Raw genomic sequence first — 24,153 nt, forward strand, 5'->3', positions numbered from 1 at the left:
TTTTGGCAATTTCACCCTCCGGGCTCAGAATAATTATTGCACAGCCCCAAAACAATACTAGGCATGCTAGGTGGGACTAGCAAATTATGTATTTACAAGAAAATAATATAGAACTAAAATTCTGGTTAAGTATAGGCTATACACGTTGATAAAGTATTGGTGAAAACCCCGGGCTTGAATTTGATACATAAGGACTCGGACTCGGACTCGGACTCGAACATTGAGGACTCGGACTCGGACTCGGACTCGGACATTAGAAATTGGCAGGGACTCGGACTCGGACTTGGACTCGGACACCAAGGACTCGGACTTGGACTCGGACTCGGATGACGAGGACTCGACTACAACACTGCCATTTTGTCATTATGGTAAACTGATACATTTTGAGGTTTCTACTATAGGGTGCTTGCATGGAAGATCACAAAGTTCAAACCATTCTAAAGACACGCTCCAGAGGACATGCAAATGCACGGAGTACAATACCAATCACCTGTTTAACTGGTTTTGATCAAAGTAATTCTTTGTACTCCATGCATTAGCATATCTTATGGAGCGTGTCTGGAGGATGATTTGAACTCATGACCTTTCGTGCAAGCACTCTATACAAGTTTACACTTTCCCGATACCTGATTACTATAAAAGAACAAAACTTGTTACTTGATTGCGAAATGGCAGCGCATGAAGCGGATTAGTCCTCAGACTGATAACCTTTTGACTATTGACCGATGTGAATGGTTCGAGTCCCAGTGGTGGTCTTTTTTTTAAAAGTATATTCAATTGTGTTTTTTTTTTTCTTGTTTTTCTCATCGCAAAAGCGTGTCTTAATAGAAATAATATTCAGAAATGAGTTGTTTCAAATTGTTACATCATGATCTTTGTGATTCGCTCGGATATGCCTATACTCAGCATACACAAGTTTTCCAGAAAACATTTATATATGCCTATACTCAGCAAACACAAGTTTTAGACAAAACATTTACATGTTGGGTTATATCATAAAGGGTACAAAATGTTTGGAGTTTTAATAACATTGAAAATATTTTGGAAACATGCTGCAAAACATTGTGATATTGTAAATAAATGTATTTGTAGTGTGTTTGAGTTACGAGACAAAAACGAAATTTGACTACAGTAGAGGGCATAATTACGAAACTTGTGTAATTTAGCATAGGAGGTGTTTTCAGTCACCACTCCCTGAATAACCCAACAATTTTATAAAAATGTTTATTATGATTCAAAAGGATATTATCTACTCTCAAATCTGGTGCAATATGAAACTCATACAACATTCTGTTTTTGAGTTATGGACAAAAACGACATTTTAGAGCATTTTAGAGCCATGATTAAGAAACGTGAGTAATTTAGCATAGGGGGTGTTTCCAATGACCACTCCCTAAATAAACCAAATTCTTTATTAACAATTTTATTATGATTACAAAGCATATGACCCACTCTCAAATCGTGTGCAATTTGAAGCTCATACGACATTCCGTTTTTGAGTTATGAGACAAAAACGAAATTTAGATGAAATATTTTGCATTCGGTAGAGACAATCAAGGAAAAAGTCTTGGGCGCTTGCGTGTAAATAACGGAAAACTGTCACCCCTCTCCCCGTGCAATGTTGAGAACTGCCAATGTCTTCAGCGGTTCCCCAATGTGTTCCAACATTGCTTGATGGGGAGAGGGAAGGGTAAATCATTGTTGTAGATGTCATGTTTCTTCCCAAACACAATATAGGTCATTTCCATGAACATAAGAAATTCTGCACGAATTTCGACAGAGTGTATAAGCGTTCCAAGGACTTTTTTTCCTTGATTGTAGTAATGAAAACTCAAATGTTCAGAATCCTTATATTTTCAACCTCCATATTAACATGGCTAATTAAATCCCCATAGACACAATGGTGTCCTGATTTTGTTGAACCACACCTTCATTTCTGTACTGGATAGCTGTTACTTTTTATTCTATACACGGACCCTGGGAAGGAAGGGTCCATGATAGATTTAAACCCAAATAACCCATATACATCACCCCAAAAACACATGACATCTGAGTTCTCTCAAACCAGATTACCTGCTATTCTAACATAATACACTGTGGGTGTTTTTGTATTCCGTATTAAAGTCAAGATTGATTTAAATCCACATGTATTATATAGATACCCTGAAAGATCATGGGACTTTGTAGATCAGGAAAGCAGGACTCGGCCATGTTTGCATATCATTGACAGTTTACCTCTTGAACATTTGACTTTTCTAATTTGCCAAGGATCATTAAAATGTATGCATGTTTGATTTTTATGTGTGATGCAATTTTTCAGGCAACCCACCTTACTACTTTCATGCGCAGACCCTGATTTTGATCGAAATTCCCTAAATCTACATCCCAATATTCTCTCTATCCACATTGGTTGTATTCAAACACAATTGATCCCATTTGAACTAAATCCACATTGATGTATCTCAATGTGGATCCACTCGTGCCATGTAGCTATTCTCATAGACAAGCTGTGCATCCCAGTTCTTTCAAACCACATTAACTGTATTCAAACACAATGACTAAATCCACATTGATGTAGTTCAATGTGGATCCACTCGTGACATGTAGCTATACACACAGACAAGCTGTGCATCACAATTCTCTCAACCACATTAACTGTATTCAAACACAATTGATCCAATTCGAACTAAATCCACATTGATGTAGTTCAATGTGGATCCACTCGTGCCATATTGCTGTCCTGCACAGACAAGCTGTGCATCCCAATTCTCTCAAACCACATTAACTGTATTCAAACACAATTACGGTTACTTTGTAGTCAATGCATCAACATTGAACAAAACCACTTGTCTCTATAGCCCCAGAAATTAACCCCCCAATCTAATTAAATTTCACTGTTTGGTATCACAGCATTAATTACATCAGGAAACCTCATAGGACAGTCATTACAACAATTCCCAGTACGACACTGTCCTTGAAATGCTATGTTCGGCGTAATTTGTATGTAGCTTGTAGCCGTTATAATCTGAATTTTAAATGTTAAGTAAATAATGGGGAAGTAAATAACGCGACAGGAAAATGAAAGCAAAACAATCGTGGCTGGATCACTAGTTCTATACCATAACTTGAGGTCTGTTGTTTTTTTCTTCTCCATAGGGAACCATATTTGTGTATGAACGGTTGACAAACTGAAAATGATTATTCAAAAGAAATTGAAATTAAAAATGCAGTATGAAAAACACTTTGATCGTGATTCATGTTTGAGTGCTTATTTAGAGGTTAATGGCTGTATGTATGAGTTGTAGTTCAAATTATAAATATCAATGTACATGTATGCACTATGTTATTTTTGTATAGAACATTGCACAACTCTGATGAAAAATATGAATTTGGTACCTGTCATTTGAACATAAAAACAATCATCCAGTTATTAAGCTAATTAAAAATATATCATAATTACCTAAAAAGTTTTAAATCCCCAAAGGGCCAAAAAAAGTTCAGTCATGCCCCCCATCCCTCCCGAAAGGCCTCGCCTGCAATTAAAGTGAACTTGCCATTACTTTGTAGATACGCACAAATATATGCATGTAAATTGTTCAAAACGGTGCAGCCATGCAATTACCAATAATATGCTTGGGGTACATCGCTCCATTGCAAAGCTCTGCAAGTGGTATTTCACGTCATGAATGTTAATGATTTTATGAATAATAATGTTAATTATTTATACAGGAATTAAACAATTGATAGCACATTGACTTCAGGTGAAATTCAAAAGACAGCACAATATCTAGTCGGGAGTGGTTGGTTGGTATGCAAAACTTTGATGTTGAATGGGCAATTCCAGTTGAAATCCAATGGAAGACATGGCCTTAATCTCCAACCTCATATGAAATTCACACTCCCAGTGTGGGAGATTATTAAGGTCATGTCTTCCATAGGGGGTGTATGGATTTCATCTGGAATAGCTGCAACGCATTTGCTTCAGTAGACTTGGCAACATGTAACATTCTTTGAGAAGTGAAAAAAGTCTCCATTGTCATAATTACTGGTTGACTTGGATATGTACAAAATCTAGAGAATTTTAGATAAAGGAAATTTGTGCTTAAAAGCTAAAACCACTTTAAATGTGTCAACCTTCCAATACTTAATATAAAAGAAGCTCCTTATGAAGAGAAATTGAGTAGGAACTAAATTTATAATAGGTGGGATTTGATTGTCTGCATTTACTGTCAATGCCCAACCAGACACAATACTCTAAGTAATTCATAATACGCAGGACATTATTACCTCAATCTAGTGGAGTTCTTATTCCAACACTTAAAATTTTAATTACATTTCTGAAATTTAAAACTTTGTTGAAATGAAGCAAGGAACAGGCAGACCTATTATTCCTACCTCTGTGATTTTGAGCATATTTTATTTAGAAATATTGCAACAAAATATGTGATGCAAACTAGGAAAAAATGAGTCTTTTGATTGACAAAATTAATTTTCAGATTTCAGTTCAATATTATAGCCTTTTGTATTGGCAACAATTTGCAGAATACCCCATCAAAATTTGACGCATGCTTCATCAGAAATGATAACTTTCACGCTGTTGAAAACAAGAAAATATAAGAGAAATGAAGCACTTCTTTTGGCCCTCTCTCAAAATCAATCCTACTGACATCTCTCTCATTTTACTTGATTACTTCATATCGAAATCGTAGACAGCAGTTGCTTAGGAGGTTTTGAACCACTATGGAGTTTGAAAGGATGAAATATTAGTACATCTTAGAATTATTACATTAAAGGTGTCAATAGAAATTTTTAATCTGTGTAAGGATTTATTTGGTAATGTGCCATGCTCAGTAGTATTTGAAATGGTTTAATGTATGGTTTGCCAGACCATTCTTAATTTAGTGGAAGAAAGCTTAATTGATAGGGTTTTTAAATGATCAAATAGTCTGTCAATCTTTATTAACAATTCTACCATAAACAAAAAAACAAGTAAAACCATCAAGATGTGCAAAAAATTCCTGGGTCATATACCAGGGGTCCATTTCACTAAACAAGGAACAGACGGACCTATTATTTGGTTCTGGTGCCTTACTAATGTCCTCTTTGGGTGACCTTAATGATTTGATCTTGGCAAAAGGAACAGTTTTGAACATTGAAGCCAAAACATCTGTGGTAGGGGATGTGACTACTTGGGTGAAAGTTTAGTTATTGAGATTATGAGAGAGGGCAGATGTGCTGCATTCACTTCCTGAAGGTGTGCCAACAATACTTGACTGATAAGTTTGGCGGTAAGTTTTCTGTTACTGAAAGGATTGCTAAGTATAACCCATATTTACCAAGTGGTTTATTTGATTATTTAAGTCATGGATAGATATCACCCAGAAAGGTTGCAACCACACCTTCTAAATACTTTAGGGGACACCGTATTTCTTGAAATAAATTAATGAATGCATTTGACATTTCCCCTTCTTCAAATGTTAAATTGCTATATGCATTTAAACATGTGTATGACATTTACAATTTCCAGAAATATCTTTATTACTCTTCCAATTTTCTTGAACCGGCCTTCTACCATGTATTGGCAGCTGCTTAACCACTGCTTGAAATCGAAGACCCAATGTGATTATGGTATATGTCATGTGCTAAATCAATTTACAAATGAACTAATAAAGATTTTTTATTTTCTTCCTTTAATATTTCAGAATCATGAAATTCATAACAAGGGGGTCACTGAATTACGTAAAGAGATCTCAACATTAAAGGTAAGTAATGGAAACGGATATTTAAGTCGGGTAAATACAATAAAAATACAATAAACGGATATTATATAGCGCCTTAGCATAAATACCAATGGAAGACATAACTAGAATGGGCGATTCCATTTAAAATCTACAGTACCTCTGTAGAAGATTTAGCTGAAGACTTCCACAGTGTGCGTATGAGTTTAAGATAGAATAGACAATTGGGTAACAGTAATTACAATAGACCAGCGCCCTCCGGGGTTTGGATGTCGTGTCGTGACCTTTGACACGACATCTAACTTCCATTTTAAAAATACTCAATCCAGCTGTGGAAGATATAGGTAAATACAGTGGGAGTATGGATTTCAAAATGATTAACCCTGACCAATTACATTTGTAAAACATACTTAAGGGGGTACTACACCACTGGCCAATTTTGTGCCTATTTTTGCATTTTTCTCAAAAATTATAGTGCATTGGTGACAAGTAAGATATGTATATTATAGGGGCAAGGACTAGAACTACTGCACTGAAAATTCAGCAACTCAAGGCAAGTAGTTATTGATTTATTGATCAAATATTGGTTTTCCCTCATTTTTGACTGTAACACCACAACTGTTGTCTGTGCTGAAATAAAATTTCCAGTACAGTAGTTGTAGTCCTTGCCCCTATAATATAAATATCTTACTTGTCACCAATGCTCTATAATTTTTGAGAAAAATGCAAAAATAGGCACAAAATTGGGCAGGGGTGTAGTACCCCCTTAATTTAAGATATTTCCAAAATCTTCCACAGGGGTAGTGTGGATTGCAACTGGAATAGCCCAATGCATTTGTTTCCTTATTTTTACTGCTGATATTTCAGTATTTGCTTCAGAAACTCACAAGTTTGTGTTACTAGTCATAATTAAAATACTGAACATCTTCAATTTATGCTGTGATACTATTTTCATCTGTAATGGACTATTCAGTTGAAATCCATACACCCTCTATGGAAGACATGACCTTAATCTACCACACAGGGGTGTGAATTTCAAATGGAGCCACTCATTCAGGTAGCCCCATTTGAACATCACACTCCCTGTATGGGAGATTAAGGTCATGTCTTCTATAGGGGGTGTGTAGATTTCAAATGGAAAAGCGGAATTGCTCAAATTACTTTTGTGTCTCATAGGATATGTTTTTACTGACATAGAGCTTTGCTACGCTTCGCCATTGTCAGATTTTTTTTAAAGTGTCCATCATCATCCCTGCAAGATTCAGAACCAATCAAATTTTAACTTTGAAAAAGAAATCAAAGAGGTGATATTAATTCTGGTGCAGCAAAATTTACTGATTTGAAATCACAGAGAAGGCAGAACTTTTGCTATAAAAAAGGACCTGTAGTCCATTGCAGGGTAGTCTAATTTTGATGGATTTCAATCTAAACAACATAGACAGTTCATGCTATCAGAGAATGAAGTTCAACTGATTGTGACTTCGAGTTCTGCTCAATATTGACTGATGCATTTTGTTCTTCTGCTCTCTGGCTATGTAGAAGTCAGCCACATGTCATGTCCAATAATATTATTCTGTCAGATATGGTGTGTTTATCTTACCCAGGAAAACATGCGGATGCGCTGTCTTGATAAGATAGCAGTCTATTATTTCATATTGAAGGACACCACCGTGATGTTCTGTTTCCCACTTGAGGGAGTAGCGTGGCACACTGGTTAAGGTCTTTGTTTTTGGTGGAAGAGGTCCCGGATTCAAATCCCAGCTGGACAACAAGAAAATGCTCTCCCCGTGGCTCATATGCTAAAGGCGATCCAGATGAACCATGATAAAAGACCGTGTTACAATCAGTTATGATCAGGTAATAAGCCCAATCGTTGGGTAAAGTTGCCTGTCCTGCAAAAGAAAAAGCCTGACCAGCTATCTACGGCAACCCCCTTCACCAGGTCACTTGCGCCTGGCCGAAGTTTTATCAGCATTATCTCTTAGATTTCAGCTGTTAATGCCTGGATATGCTTGATATAAAAAAAAGGATAACTCTAGGAGAACGAATGGGTTGATTAAACTTGGTGGTGATTCGTAGTAGCATTGCTGTCTGAGGTGATTTTCATTGGGGGATGCCGGTTAGCATTCACACTAGCATTCCTGCAGGTTAGCATTACATTCACACTAGCATTCATACTATCATTCATGCAGGTTAGCATTCACACTGGTATATCATGCAGATTGATATAGAGTTCAAGCTGCAGAACATAATTTTCTCTACTTCTGGTTTTATAGCCACAAATAAGTAATAACGTATTATTTAAACTTGGGTGAGTCATTCAGATACTTTTCGCCCACATTGTCCGTGATGGTTTACGAACAACCAAGTACTACCAAAACAGAATCCACTACTTCTCACCCACGATTCAAATGCAATAGCTTAGAGAGGAGATAATTGTTAATGTAAATGCATAGATATTCCATGCCAATGATTACTCTTATTCTGTATCATTGTTAACTGAATTGAAATTGGATTCCGATGAGAATAAATAAACAATCCTGTAATGCAAGCTTTATTTGCTGAAGGAATAATAACTCTCATTGTTTTAGTATTTTTACACACCCATGGCAAATTGTTTTATTTCATTATAATTCCCTTTTAAAAACAAATCAACGGTGCGTGTTCACAAAACTGGTATGATTTGCATCCTGCTACTTCTAACTTCACCACAAAATATTCAAGAAAGCACACTTGTACGTGTAGTTGCATTAGTTCAAGGCAAATAACATGCTCAACATTGTTCATTCATGTGAAGTACAGTAAAGATTTGCTGCTATTGGGCTGTTACAGTCGAAATCCATACGCCCACTGTGGAATACACAACCTTAATCTCCTACACAGGGGGTGTAGATTTCAAATGGAGTCACCCATTCAAGTTGCCCCCATTTGAAATTCACATTCCCTGTGTGGAATATTAAGGTCATGTCATATACAGTGGGTGTATGGATCTTGGATGGAACAGCCCTGGAGCGAGATGGAGAACTGTAGCAGTTCAAGTGAAATCATAGGCTTTGGCCAGACAACCTACATGTGTGGGTTGTGTGGTAAATTATTAAAGGAAGAAGTGATGTTAGAATTAATGCCCTTTGTTTTAAGAAATAAATGGAGATGCAATATCTTTTATCGCACAGGCTCTGATCAGACAACCTACATGTGTGGGTAGGTAGTGTGGTAAATTATTAAATTATTATTAAAGGAAGTTGTTATACCAGGATTAATGCCCTTTATTTTAAGAAATAAATGATGATGCAATACCTTTTATTAATGAATTTTGTATCAAGGTGGAAAAAAAGTAAAATAATGAGTTTGATTATGTTTGTTATTGCCATTTGGAGGAGCAAGCCCACAAATGTAGGAGATACAATGTTTTTCATGTTGTTCACTGTTTTTTGCTGTAAAACCATTTTATCTCAGCCCTGAGTACAAACTGGCTCGGAAAGCATGAGAGGGTCTCTAATAGCCTGGCCTATAATAGGCAGGCTGACTGCAAAACATGTTTATTTGAGAAAGAATTTAAAGAAAAGTCACATTTTATCAATTTTCTATTAGTATGAACAAGATATTTTGGAGAAACACACAAAAAAGGGAGTGGTCAGATTTTTTCATATTTTTTTCTATAGGGTCCACAACTTATAAGTTCCCCCCTAAATACTTTTTAAAATAAATCGAAAAATATTTGACAAAATGCAAATGTGTAAAACGATATAAGTAGCCTTATTTGTTTTACACATATGACCAAATTATAGCATCACACGTCATTGCGTTCAGCCACAATGGTTCATTATGTAAAGAAAAAGACCATTTTAAACAGTGTTAAAAGTGGCATCTGAGTCCATATGAGTCAGATCTCAAACAATACAGTAGTCCAGGCCTATTCGTGTGTTTGTTAGAGAAAACCTGATGGACTCAGGTGCAACTTTTAAAACGGTCTCTTTTCTTACACAATTAACCATTGTGACTGAGCGCAATGATGTGTGATGCTATTGGTTCACAGGTGTAAAAAAAATAGGGCTATACATATCTTTTTACATTTTTATATTTTGTAAAATATTTTTCGACTTATTTTAAAAAGTATTAGGAAGGAACTTATAAGTTGTGGACTGTATATCTTACATTAATGCCAACCAATTAAAACGATCGGTTTCCAATAAGTTTCATAGCTCCAGCACTTTTGATATGAGAAGCAAGAATGTGTATAACATTGCCCATAGGATAGTACATAGTTTTGGTGGTGGTTACCGCAATTTACCACCTTTTTTATTCACACCATCTAAACAAAAAATTCTTGGCGTTAAATTTTACTGGGGATACCAAAATCTCAATTTTGATGATGAAAAATGGGCGATGAGGTTGTTGATCTGGTCACACACCTTTAAAGTTTAAATATAATCCCAGAATTTTTTCGGAAGTTGTCCAAAACTGCCCAGAAGCAAGCCTGCTGAGACCCCACTCAGTGCTAATAAAAGAAAAGCAATACCTTTTATATATCTTCTTTGATGCTGGTCTCATCAGGGACATTCCATAGAGACTTTCTTGGGTGGTTGACCTCCTTTCTCACAGAGTGTTTTAATATCTCTTTCTTAGTCTCTTCTCTGTAATCAATCGTAAGGTCTGAGACCTTTCTCTTCATTTGCCCTTTTCTCAAGGCTCTATGGGATAACATACCTTGCATTGCCAGCCTCGTTTGCCAGAGATTTGTGTACAGGGTTGCCTTCACTAGGATTGCCACAATTAGTTGGACCAACTTTGTGTTGTGTAAAGGTGGCAGCAGACAGTGTTCAAGTGCACACAGTTTTGTGTTCAAAGGCAAAAACACTGTCCCAAATACTGCATGTTTGAGTGATTTTGCTTAAGCCAGTCAAGAAATCCTCAAGTTTGACATAATACTACCTGATTAAATACCCATCCTATGATGCATTGTCTATAAATCACCATGTACAAAGATTTTTAGCACTTTGGAATTTTAAAAAATAAAAATAATTAAACAAAAAATTGTTTCTGAAGTATGGTAGCAGGAGTATAACTGTCTTTTAAAGACAGTGATATTCCTGCTACCATATTTTTATTTATAAGATATTTTTCACATTCTTGTTCACTCCTAATAGGAGTGGACAAGAATGTGAAAAATATCTTTTTTCAAGCAAATAGGGGTACTGGTGAGGCTCAGGGGCAAAACACACTGCTAGCGATGAAACCACTTAACATTTCTCAATACTATAGTCACACCGATTAGATTGCCTGATAGATGTGATATAACTGGAGCGATGTCATGTACTTTTTGCTCGGAAGTGGTGTGATGTTGAATAGTCATTTGTATGAATTGTACACCAAGTCATATGCTAGTATGTCTGTATTCCAGTGGCCTATTCCAGTTGCAATCCATACACCCCCTGTGAAGTTAAGACCATAATCTCCCACACAGGGGGTGAGAATTTCAAATGGGCTTACTTGAATGTGTGATTCTATTTGAAATTTACACCCCCTGTGTGGGAGATTAAGGTAATGTCTTCCATGGGGGGTGTATAGATGTTAAATGGAATAGCCCCAAATGGACTTTGATAGCCGTACAGCTCGATTTTCTCAAACTTTCAGCACTTAACCCAGTAACATTAATGCATAAATCATTAATATATAATGTCAATTTACAACGACAATCTTTGGGTTAAGTTCTAGATTAGAATAGATTTGGCACATTAAAATTGATCCATTGACATAAATGTTGGCGTCTTGTCAAGCGCCATTCATTACGTTTTGGTAGTCCGGATAAGTGTATAGAATAATCCCTAATCACCAATATTTTAAACACTGCGTGCATTGAATTACCATTTGTTTGCTAAATTTGGGCGATTGCAGTTGAAAACCTTACACCCCCTTGACATGACCTTAATTTTCCACATAGGGTGTAGATTTCAAATGGAGTGGTTTATACAGATAGCCCCATTTGAAAATCCTACTCCCTGTGTGTAAGATAAGGTCATGTCTTGAATATACAGGGTGTATGGATTTCAACTGATATAGCCCAATGGCATGGAGGAAAAATAATTGTCTTAGATTCTCATAATTTGTCTCCATTTATTCTCAATTATTTTCTCTGGTCAGTGCATGGTAGCCGTGTTAAATTGGCCCAAATGTATTGGAGATGCATGATATGGCATAAGTAATAAGTAATGATATGGCAACAAGGAATACCACATGGTACCGGCCTTGTGGCTACTTTAATATATGTATACATTGCCTGTCATGTCACAGATTCAGTTGCAACCCCTTCCTTGAAATTACACTACTTCAAGGCAAGAAGGTACAAGATGATACGTTTTAGTCAACTCATGAGATCTGATTGATTGGAACAGTTTTAATTAATTATTAAAACAAGTAAATGGGAAATCTTTTGCTAAATTTCTGTATTTGGAACAGAAATAAACAAGCTTCGATTGTAGATCACCTTTAACAACTTTGATGTAGAATTGCTTGTGATGTTAATGGGCTATACACACCCCTATGGAAGACATGACCTTAATATTCCACATAGGGAGTGTGAATTTCAAACGGAGTCACCCATTCAGGTAACCCCATTTGAAATTCACACTTCCTGTGTGGGAGATAAAGGTTGTGTCTTCTCTATAAGAGTTATCATGGTTATATGGATTTCAACTTGAAGAGCCCAATGGCATGGAGGTAATTTAATTACAATGTCCTTGATTCTTGTAAGTTTTCTCAATTTTCCCCCAATTTCTCCGGTCAGTGCATGGTAGCCATGTTACATTGGCACAAATGTATGGGAAATGTATTATATGGCAGTAAGGGATGCTACATACTGCCTTGTGGCAACTTGTGCATGTTGTCTGTCATACAGATTCAGTTGCAACCCCTTCCTTGATTTTGCACTAATTCAAGGCAAGAAGATACAAGATGATACGTTCCAGTCAACTTGATTGAGATCTCATTGTGATTGGAACAGTTTTAATTAATTTATTGAAACAAAAGAATGGGTAGTCCTTTGCTATATTTCTATATTTGGAACAGAAATAAACAGGCTTTAATTTGAGATCAGATTGAACAGCTTTGATGTAGAATTGGTCTGTTTTCTTACATGTTTATTTTTTTAAATAATGATTTGGATGAATTTGCTAAAAATCTTCTTGTTTCTTTTATCTTGTCAACAAGTCCAGAAAAATGCATTTTATACTGTAAGCATATCTTTGCTTTGTTTTAAACCAGCAAATTGAAATTTTCAAACTTAGTTCTTTGGGTTAATATGATGAAGACTTTTTTCATATTTCCCCAGAATTGCCATCAGCACACATAAATGTTTAAAAGGACAAGGTGCATTGGGCCAGATTCAAACCGGCAACCTTGGTAGCATGACACTCTATAACCAGAGTACCTATATATGAATCCAACAAGCCAAGTGATGGTCAGAATTCAGTCGGCCATTACTGGGTCCCCGGCGCACCAAACTGGTGTCGTGACTGCCCAATTGGGCGTATTAAAACCGCTTAAAATCGATGTTATATTGTATTGTGTTGTAAACTTTCATCTTTCTTTTGTCTATGTGTAGCACGGGTGATGGGATGCAGTTTAAAATTTCCGTCATGGACGCATCATTTCACATTTCTGGTGGGATTTACTCAGCGGGGACCCAGCTATGGCTGCCATTGAGGTGTAGGAATGCGTGAAATTGGATTCGTCTATATATGTGGCTCAATTGGTTAGAATGTCATGCTAGTAATACAATGGTTGTTGGTTCAAATACAGCGCTTGTTTTTCCCCAATGTTTAATGTGTGTGAGCTGTTCTGAGGAAAATAACATATCTTCTTTTTAAGATGTTTAATTACTATATTCAATGAGAAATGGTATAGTAATTTGATATAATGTAATAACATTGTACATTAGTACATCCTCTTATATTTTCCGCTGTTCATATCATATCCATTGTAAACTTGCTTGCAGGAAAGAGAAGAAAAAACCATTCGAGAGTTACTTAAGCGTCAGAAACGAGAGAAGACCGAACTTGAGGCAGAACTGCAGGCAATGAAGGTAAGTTTACTGTGATGAGATACCTTGATCAAAGTGTTTACTTCAACATCGCACAGCTAGGCCTTCACTATGAGGCTTGGTAATCATGTAAAAAGTTTAGATGCTGCAAAAGATGATAAATGCTGTTTCAAACTTTTTGCGTCAAGGCCACCAATATCTGACATATAATGTTGGCTTTAATTTGACACCCTACTTGAACAGTTCTACAGTATCATTTGAAATTATGAGCAAAGGTAGCATATACTTTCTTATTATTTTCTTTATATTTTACCAGTTTTTGTTTTCCTATTCTTCAAATTGAGAAAAATAGATCAATTGATTTTTGCATCATTCTGGACTCTTATTAACCCTAATGCCCCATGTGCTTTTTTGACGAGGGGAAGAAGAAACTTTTTTTCTCCGGTGAAGTTTTGAACCACAGACCCCGCAGGTGCCAGACATGTGAACGGGGATAACTCGCCACAAGGGTCTACCTTATCCGGCAAAGCTTTCAGTATAGTAAACATTGATGAGCAGGGGTACCAGTGGTGTACCACTGGTTACCATTTGGATGCATGCTCATGTTTATACATGGTGATAACATGATATAATTTGGATATTTAACGTTGTGATATTCCAAAGATTCCTTTTCATCTAATTATTTGCGGAATAACATTTTGAACCCCTCGGTTAAATTGATCAATGAGTCACTTTATTGTCTATTTCATCATCATCATCAGTCGGCTGCGGAGCAGGCGACTACAAGCTTTCTCCAACTAATGCGATCTTGGGCAAGCGAAACAATTTTGTTTGGCTGCAGCATCCCTTCAATATCTCCCAGGAGGTGCTGGACATACTGTAAGTACAGTGTGCACGGCCGTCCCGGTTTCCTCTTCCCATGTGGTGGAATATTTTGTTTTGTCTAATATTATTTCTGAAGTTTTAAGACTTTGTTAGCTTGTTTGTTTTTTGTTAAAGTTTGTAGACAACAAAAATGTTGGTCTTTGTACAATAGGAATGCAAAAGACTTATAGCTGCCCTGTAGAACTTCTAATCTCATTTACTTACCCATTGATGTAAATAGTCCTACTATAATTTGAGACCAAATTAAAAAGACTATCTTGCATATGACGTCCAATCAACCAGACCGAAAATGCTGTACTGCGCAGGTCAGCAACCAATCACGCTGCACCTTTGCCCTGACGTCAGGACATAAACTAGTCTTTTTCCATTTTGTCTTTGATTATAAGGTTTCTTTATTCTTTATCTTTGACATTATATCACCAAAGCTTTTCCGATCTCTATCATATTGATATTGTATGTAATGTAAAAAGAACATAAGGCAGCAATTTTCAATATCTTAATTCTAATCACATGGTGCTGTTGGCTACTTCTTTGTAGCAGAATGAGGAAGACGTAATGCAACATTCATATTAAACAGTCATGACTCCAGTGGTTAAGGTGGTGCTTCCTGGTTTGCAATTTTAATTTCAAAATATCCAACAACAGGCTATTCCTGTTAATATTCATACCTCCACTAATGGCATGACCTTAATCTTCCACACAGGGAGTGAGAATTTCAAATGGGGTTACCTGAATGGGTGACTCCATTTGAAGTCTCCACCCCCTGTGTGGGTGGGAGATTAAGGTCATGTCTTCCATAGGGGTGTATGGTTTTCAACTGGAAAAGTCCCAATTCAAATGAATCTTACTCATCTAATAGTGAAAGGGATGACATATTAGGGATCGATTGTTATTTATGGCAGGGGGAATGGGCGTTTTGGAAAAAATATCGACAACAAATTTCACGTTCCCCCCCTTGTGTCTGCTCAAAATGTTCGCGTTCCCCCTTGTTTTCCCAATTTTCTCCATTTAAAATTTAACAATCCCCCCCTCCTGGTTCAACTAAAATTTCAGGTTCCCCTCTAAAGACCCCCAAAAATTTTGTGTTCCCCCTAAATTTGCCCATTCCCCCCCCTGTCATAAATAACGATCGCTCCCTTAGTAGGAAAACTGTATATCAATTCATGCAAGTTTATTGAACTTTTTAGATGAACAATTTTCAGTGAATTGCATTACTTTTAAACTGAAATTATTATGTTGCAATTATTATGCATTCATATAGGTCATTGTAACTGGATAAGAAATATATTTTAAATTGTAACTTAAAGATGCATGTTACTAGAATACAACTGTGATTATTGAAGAAAAAATTAATAAAAAGCACCGTAAAAGGTCAGAGCCACCTTTACTACAAGTGCTATGCAATATATTACCAATTTAATATATAGCTCTAAGCCTGGCTGTTGTATTCAGCATCACCAGCCCAAAACTGCATACCATGATATTGTCAAAATGCTATCAAGTTTATATTACATTGCCGCCATAAGCTTTGCCCCTTCTTAATATACTTTGAAATATTCCACCCTCTTTTCATGACTGCATAGAAAAAAAACGTACTGTGATATCTCGACAATCAGTACCGGTCTCGCAATCATGCTTCAGATCTTTCACGCTCTATGACGTCAAATCTATCACCTTTCACCAAATGGTGCAAATTGCGGGCTATAACACTTCCATCCTCCTACACTGCAGATGAAAGCAAGAATTGGCACAAATTCTCCTTTTCTCTTTGTCTTGACTTGTATGGTGGGTATGCCAATATTCATGTGCAATTGCCAAAGTTGCTGTAGTATTGTGATGATTTTAAGCATTTTGTTTTTACTTCAAAAGAAATTCAAGATTATGAAATTAATGTTCAATACAGTGTTAAGAGTCAAATTTAATATGTTTAGATTGTACTCTCATTGTATTGTATGCCTGGTGTCAGTCGCAAGTCCTAAAGGCAAGAATGAGCAAAAAGAATGGTATGGTTATTCCCTTTCTACTGCTCAAAATGGGGCACTGATTATGTGTGGTGTGACATTGAACTGCATCAAATATTGCTGTCAACAGACTTTGCAGTATTATTATAAGGCATAGTGCTATGAAATTTTGAGAACCAGAGAGAGAGAGAGAGAGAGAGCGAAGGAGGGGAGAGATGGGCGGAAGAGAGGAGAGGAGAGGTAAAGAAAAAAAGCTTGATTTGAATGAAGAAAAAGAACAGAGAGAAGATAAAGAGGAATGGCAAAAGAAAGAGAGAGTTGGGAGATATGATGAAAAGTAAGTAGGAGATCACATATGAATTACAAAACTTGCATAAACTTCATAAGTAAGCATTTCCTATATGTATTATTTGCAATTGCTAAAAGCAACATACATAATAAGTATAAAAGGAGAAAATGTACATCTTTATACTCATAGGTTATTAAACTGTGCATTGGTAACTCAAAGCAAGCAGCCAATTGGCAAATAGCTAAAAGCAACATTGTGTGATGCCATAAAATAACAAACAAATACAGTTGTTCAAGTTCATCACAGGGTCCATAGCAATGTTGCATTTGATCATTGCTTTAAAACATGATAGCTGGAAATATCAAGGTTGATGAATTGCGTGCAGCTATAGTTGATTCAATGCCACTGTCACCGAATACTATGAGTCTCGTCACAAGACTTACTTAACCAGTCCTAGGCATGTTTGTACTTTTTAAAATACATTTCACATGCTGATTTCAAACAAGTGAAGTTAATAATTTTTGGCATGTTTTGACAAATTTATTTACATTTTGACGATATCGCATACTTCCAAAATCCACATGGGGAGGGCTATTATACATGTAGACATGAACGCAACAGGAAACTGAATGAAATCCTATCTAGTAAAGCATCGCAACATCTGAAGGGCTGTACAAGATTATGAGCCTTAAGCTTACTGATGGAATTGGTATTAAATTTCAGACATTATTTGTACGGAACAGTTCTCCGCTATCATGTAATGTTACATCAAATTTGATAACGAGGTAAAATATATTGAATTGCATCTAGCTCTTCTCTTAAAGTGGGATTTATTTAAGATGGTCTATGTGGAATACAAAATGTGTTCAATGTATATGTGAGTCAATGGGTAACAGACCATACAGCACCAAGTAATATACAAATACAAAGTCTGTGAAAGATGGATTGTTTCAGGAACGACGAGTGGAATGGAACAATGCATCTTTCACTTGACTAAATGTTATATGTCAACCATTACAGAAATTTAATATATGTTTAATATCGCTCATAGTCATACATTCACTAACATTTCAAAACTAATGGCTTCATTCATTTGATCCATTCAAATGTACCAGTAACTTTTAAGTCTTCACCGCCCACTTTCTAGATTCTTGAGCAATAGTGGGTCATACATTCACTAACATTTCAAAACTAATGGCTTCATTCATTTTGTCCATTCAAACGTACCAGTAACTTTTAAGTTTTCACCGCCCACTTTCTAGATTCTTTCTAGTGGGCGGTGAAGACCAATTGTTTTTTCAAATATTTTATTTTCACTACTTAAAACAAAAATTATATTATTTACTGAGTTACCTTTGCATGTTTACTCTGTTGATATATTCTTACAAAATTGTAGTAGATAATTAAGAACCTATGCCATTGCTCTTGTGTGTCAGCTTTATTTGTCTCAATATTTGAGGGCAACACCACTAGGTCATGAAATCCTCTGACCCGCCTTAAGGATTGATATCCTTCGACTCACCTTAAGGATTGCTGAATCATTTCATGTACAGGAAATATTGCTTAAATTTTGACATGGCTTCTGCAAAAGGTACACGTATATAGTGTTCACAATGTAATGCAATTATGTAGAAAAGACACAATTGATATCCGGTAAACATGCGAGTAATTTCCATAATTGCTTCCAATGCAATACTGATTATTTGTTTTAGCTATTGACTAACTTGGTAAAGTGGATGGGAAAATCGAGCATTATTTCAAGAGAAAAATTATATAAATATATAGAAAAAAAGTGTAGAAAAATGAACAGGAAATTGACTGCTAATAACATTCAGGAGCGAATCAAATATGTTAACCTCTTTCTTCTAAAACAGAATTTCTTGTTTCTTGTGACATTCAGGATGTGTAATGTCATTTCAATTTGTCCATTGACTATGACTGAATTCAGCAATTTACACTAATGCAACTTTGGCTTGGCACATATTATATCATGTAGGGCCAAGAAAATTAAGATTCTTGTTTCCTGTTACAAACATTATGAGAAAAGAGAAATAGGCACCTGTAAAGATATCAGAAGCTAATAAAGGAGAAAATATGCATATGCTTGACAGGTCTTTGTAGAAATGTTTGATATATTATTCTATTATTATAGCTCATTGCAACTTGATACAGCACAAGTAGATTGGCCTATCCTCAGATGACCATCTTACTGGTCAATAATCCCCCCCCCCACATCATCATCCCTAGTGACAAAAGTTCGATCCACGAAGGTATAGGACTAGGCATTAAGATTGTATCATGGTTTTCTGGATAGCATGAGAAAATGGGAATTCAACTAATTTATTATAGCAACAACAAAACTGGCAGTGTCCGAACAGAAGTGCTTCACTGTCCGAAGCAGATATTGCAGTTCTGATTCTGCAGAAGGATGCTCGAAACACCCAATTTATGATTCTTAAATTAATTCTCTCATAAATATGTATGAGGTGTAATAAAACAAATACTACAGGGTATTTTCAGGGAAATAGGGTCACTATTTTCCTCTTGGTACTGGCTACAGGCGTACCAGGGTGAGGGGTGGTAGGCCACTACCTCAGGAAAAATAGTTTCCCCTATTTCCCTTCAAACCATGTAGCATTTGTATATTATCTGAATAGCTACTATTGATGAGCAGTATTTATTTGAATCTATTCTGCGTAGAGTAAATAGGTCATGAATGCAAAATATCTGTGGTCTGAGACCTAATTAATCCTTGGTGGTTGCTATCTCTTTGTGGGGTAAGAAAGCTATATAAAGGGCAGCGATTTGGGACCTTTTTAGTCCGATTATATAAAACGTATGGTCACCAAAGTTGTATGACATTGATAACATGTTCGCGTTTGCCCCAGGGCTTTTATTACAAATCACTAATAAAAGAACGATATTACTGATTCAGTGTTTAAATATGAAAATCTAAAGAATAATGAAAAAACCTTCTCCCCCCCCCCCTTTTTACATTTTTCACTGCTGCTATTTTCTTCCTTTCTGTCAATATTTCCATGACAATATACTATTAAGCTATTAATTCCTACAAGTTTCAAATATCTATGCTTAAAGGATCATTGCATGATAGATAGTGGTCTTTAAGTATGTCATGCCAAGAGACCTTAAAGCCTTAACTTTGTCAAAGTTTGATTATATTAAAAACTTACTTGAGCCTCCAATCCATGCATAGATCAGTAATTTCATAGGGAGTATTAAGATACAATTTTGCCTATAGGTTATGAATGTCAAATTACTGTCAGTTGGGAACAAATAACAGTAAGCTCATTTGACTTCGATGATGTTAAAATTCTTGAGATATGTTTCTATATTTACATTATTATCCTCTATAGATCAGCAATATTGAAGTATGTATTTAAACGCTGCATGAATCAATTCCATGTGGGTATTACATTACAGTTTTCAGTCATTTGTATTATGCCTTTGCTACTGGATTCAAAACACTGTACTGTTAAATAGGTTATGTATGACAGCTATTTGTGGTCTGGGACCCAATTAGACCTATATCTTTAGGTTCTTTCAAATTGCACGCACTTGACAATTCCATTTAAAATCCACACTCCCCCTGTGGAAGATTTTGAAAATGTCTTCCACAGGAGGAGTATGAATTTCAAATGGAATGAACACATCGGTAGCTCCATTTGAATTTCGTACACCCTCTGAACGAGATTCAACTTAATCATCTACTGAGGGAAGGTGAGTTTCAAATGGAGCTACTGGAAAGCCTAATGTTTGGTGAAGTGATTTTTATGCTTTTGACAATAAAAAAATTCAACCAATGTAAACCAGGGGTATTCAAGGTGAGAAGTAAGAGCCCACACCCGGGGGTCAATTCTTAAAACATGCAAAATTAGCATATTTGGGGTCTTTTCTTGTTGTTGCACACTACCGGGTTGCCACTGTGCACCCCTTGTCTAAGGTTTCTGGATATGCCCCTGCACAAAATGTTTCTGTTGCTTTTCTAAATTGGTACTTCCGTTTCAGCTTTTTTTTCTTAGTTTTTTTTTTGTGTCCTTTTGTTTTCATTAATTTTATTTCTTTTCCCCCCATGTACTGTTGTCTGTTATATCATACAAATTAGTAATTTTCGATAGTGTGTACAAGTGCAAAAAACCCACAAATTTCATTTATTCATTAATGTTTTCTCTTTGTTTATTCAGATTGAATTAGCGGAAGACAAATCATCAGTGAAATCCATACGTCGTCAGTTAGAACGAAGCAAGTCGGACTATGACCATCTGCACAACGAGTTCAATAAATTGGAAGATGAAAATGCCAAGGTGAAACGTAACTATGACAGAATACGTATGGAGTTTGAAGAACAGGCACAGATGGCTGAGGTGGATGGAAATAGGCAAGTATACAAACCAAAAAAATATAATTATTTTCCCACATAGTTTATTTATTTCTCTGTCTAAAAAACATACCTTGTAACATCTTAGTGTCACTTTGACATAGATTTGACATTGAAATATGGGGATTGTGAATGATTGAGGTTACAGAAGCTATGTTAATTGAAAAAAAAATGTTTTTGCTGCTGGAAAATTTTGTGTGAACCGGATTGTCATAGCTTAACCCCCTCACTCTAAGTATGCCAAAAATGGACTTTTTACAACTAAGGACCTCTAGGGTGGAAGGTAGGAGTCCCCTATCAGGTGGAACAAACTTGAACTATGTGAAAAAATAAATCGGCAAAAAGTCCCCAGTTTATAGCCGGTAAAAAAAAAGAAGAAAGAACTGTGTGTGTTTGTCCCCCAGTTGGTCAGTAATTGTCTTTGGTTGACCACAATGCTTACAGAGGTATAGGGGTTTGTGTGCATATTTGTACAAAATAAATAATAGTACATCTTTACATCTTTATAAAATGACCCTTTATCACTGTTTCATAGCAGGTAGTCACCATCAAGGTATCAACTCAACATGATGCATTTTTTCATATTCACATTCAAAGGTTAGGCTTACCTATTCATGATTAATCTATAATTAAGTCAGACATTTCTTCCCTGGGTACAGGATTTAGGTGCTTAATTCATGTGAGTCACCTTTAATGTTCTACATCTAAAGAAATCTTGAGTTAGTAAAGTAGTATTTATTTGATCTCAACATTAATTTTTTTTTTTTTTTTTTTTTTTGCCCTTCATTGGGAAACTGGCAACCCAAGTTAAGGATCATTGACCTTTTGGACACTTGACCCCAGCACTGTTATATGTCCAATATTTTTGGTAATTTGTGAAGGCCCCTGTCATGATTGGATGATGGTTGATCAACTCTGATATAGATAGACTGCTTCACACCCCTTTTGGAAATTTTGCTTGCTAAAAACATTTAGGGCAAAGTTTTGGGGTAAAGTGTCCAAAAGATCAATGTACCCTTTTAGTAGATAGCAGGATTATAATGTTGCAAACATTGCTGTCTTCAGTAGATAGTATGATTATAATGTTGCAAACATTGCTGTATTCAGTAGATAGCATGATAATGTTGCAAACATTGCTGTCTTTAGTAGATAGCATGATAATGTTGCAAACATTGCTGTCTTTAGTAGATAGCAAGATAATGTTGCAAACATTGCTGTCTTCAGTAGATAGCATGATAATATTTCAAATATTGCTGTCTTCAGTAGATAGCATGATGATGTTGCAAACATTGCTATCTTCAGTAGATAGCATGATGATGTTGCAAACATTGCTGTCTTTAGTAGATAGCAAGATAACGTTGCAAACATTGCTGTCTTCAGTAGATAGCATGATAATGCTGCAAATATTGCTGTCTTCAGTAGATAGCATGATGATGTTGCAAACATTGCTGTCTTCAGTAGATAGCATGATAATATTTCAAATATTGCTGTCTTCAATAGATAGCATGATAATGAGGCAAACATTGCTATCTTCAGTAGATAGCATGATAATGTTGCAAACATTGCTGTCTTTAGTAGATAGCATGATAATGCTGCAAACATTGCTGTCTTCAGTAGAAAGCATGATGATGTTGCAAACATTGCTGTCTTCAGTAGATAGCATGATAATATTTCAAATATTGCTGTCTTCAATAGATAGCATGATAATGTTGCAAACATTGCTGTCTTTAGTAGATAGCAAGATAATGTTGCAAACATTGCTGTCTTCAATAGAAAGCATGATAATGTTGCAAACATTGCTGTCTTCAGTAGATAGCATGATGATGTTGCAAACATTGCTATCTTCAGTAGATAGCATGATGATGTTGCAAACATTGCTGTCTTCAGTAGATAGCATGATAATATTTCAAATATTGCTGTCTTCAATAGATAGCATGATAATGAGGCAAACATTGCTATCTTCAGTAGATAGCATGATAATGTTGCAAACATTGCTGTCTTTAGTAGATAGCAAGATAATGTTGCAAACATTGCTGTCTTCAGTAGAAAGCATGATATTGCAAACATTGCTGTCTTCAGTAGAAAGCATGATGATGTTGCAAACATTGCTGTCTTCAGTAGATAGCATGATAATGTTGCAAACATTGCTGTCTTCAGTAGAAAGCATGATAATGTTGCAAACATTGCTGTCTTCAGTAGATAGCATGATGATGTTGCAAACATTGCTGTCTTCAGTAGATAGCATGATGATGTTGCAAACATTGTTGTCTTCAGTAGATAGCATGATAATATTTCAAATATTGCTGTCTTCAATAGATAGCATGATAATGAGACAAACATTGCTATCTTCAGTAGATAGCATGATAATGTTGCAAACATTGCTGTCTTTAGTAGATAGCAAGATAATGTTGCAAACATTGCTGTCTTCAGTAGAAAGCATGATAATATTGCAAACATTGCTGTCTTCAGTAGATAGCATGATGATGTTTCAAACATTGCTGTCTTCAGTAGATAGCATTATGATGTTGCAAACATTGCTGTCTTTAGTAGATAGCATGATAATATTTCAACTATTGCTGTCTTCAATAGATAGCATGATAATGTGGCAAACATTGCTATCTTCAGTAGATAGCATGATAATGTTGCAAATATTGCTGTCTTTAGTAGATAGCATGATTATGATGCTTTTTAATCTCAAAATTTGATTTAACTTTACTGACTCGATCTCGAGGAAGGTATACAAACTATAGATATCCAGTCTCCAAATGAAGGGTAAAGTTATGACCGGATAATATGAGGTAGGTTTAAGCATATGTTGAGATCAAAAGTTTAATATACTAAATTAT

The 24,153-nt window shown here is 35.9% G+C and overlaps 1 protein-coding gene across 1 annotated transcript in view; it reads left to right on the forward strand.

The window, feature by feature from the left end:
• Positions 1 to 24,153, forward strand: part of LOC140152171 (uncharacterized) — a 257,889-nt gene that overhangs the window by 150,867 nt on the left and 82,869 nt on the right. Inside the window, exons 5-7 of the mRNA XM_072174471.1 lie at positions 5,703 to 5,762; positions 13,732 to 13,818; positions 21,114 to 21,307. Coding sequence (XP_072030572.1) covers positions 5,703 to 5,762; positions 13,732 to 13,818; positions 21,114 to 21,307 — 341 coding nt within the window. The remainder of the gene's footprint in view (positions 1 to 5,702; positions 5,763 to 13,731; positions 13,819 to 21,113; positions 21,308 to 24,153) is intronic.

This window comes from Amphiura filiformis, chromosome 5, assembly GCF_039555335.1.
Source record: "Amphiura filiformis chromosome 5, Afil_fr2py, whole genome shotgun sequence".
In the NCBI taxonomy this organism is placed as follows: domain Eukaryota; kingdom Metazoa; phylum Echinodermata; class Ophiuroidea; order Amphilepidida; family Amphiuridae; genus Amphiura; species Amphiura filiformis.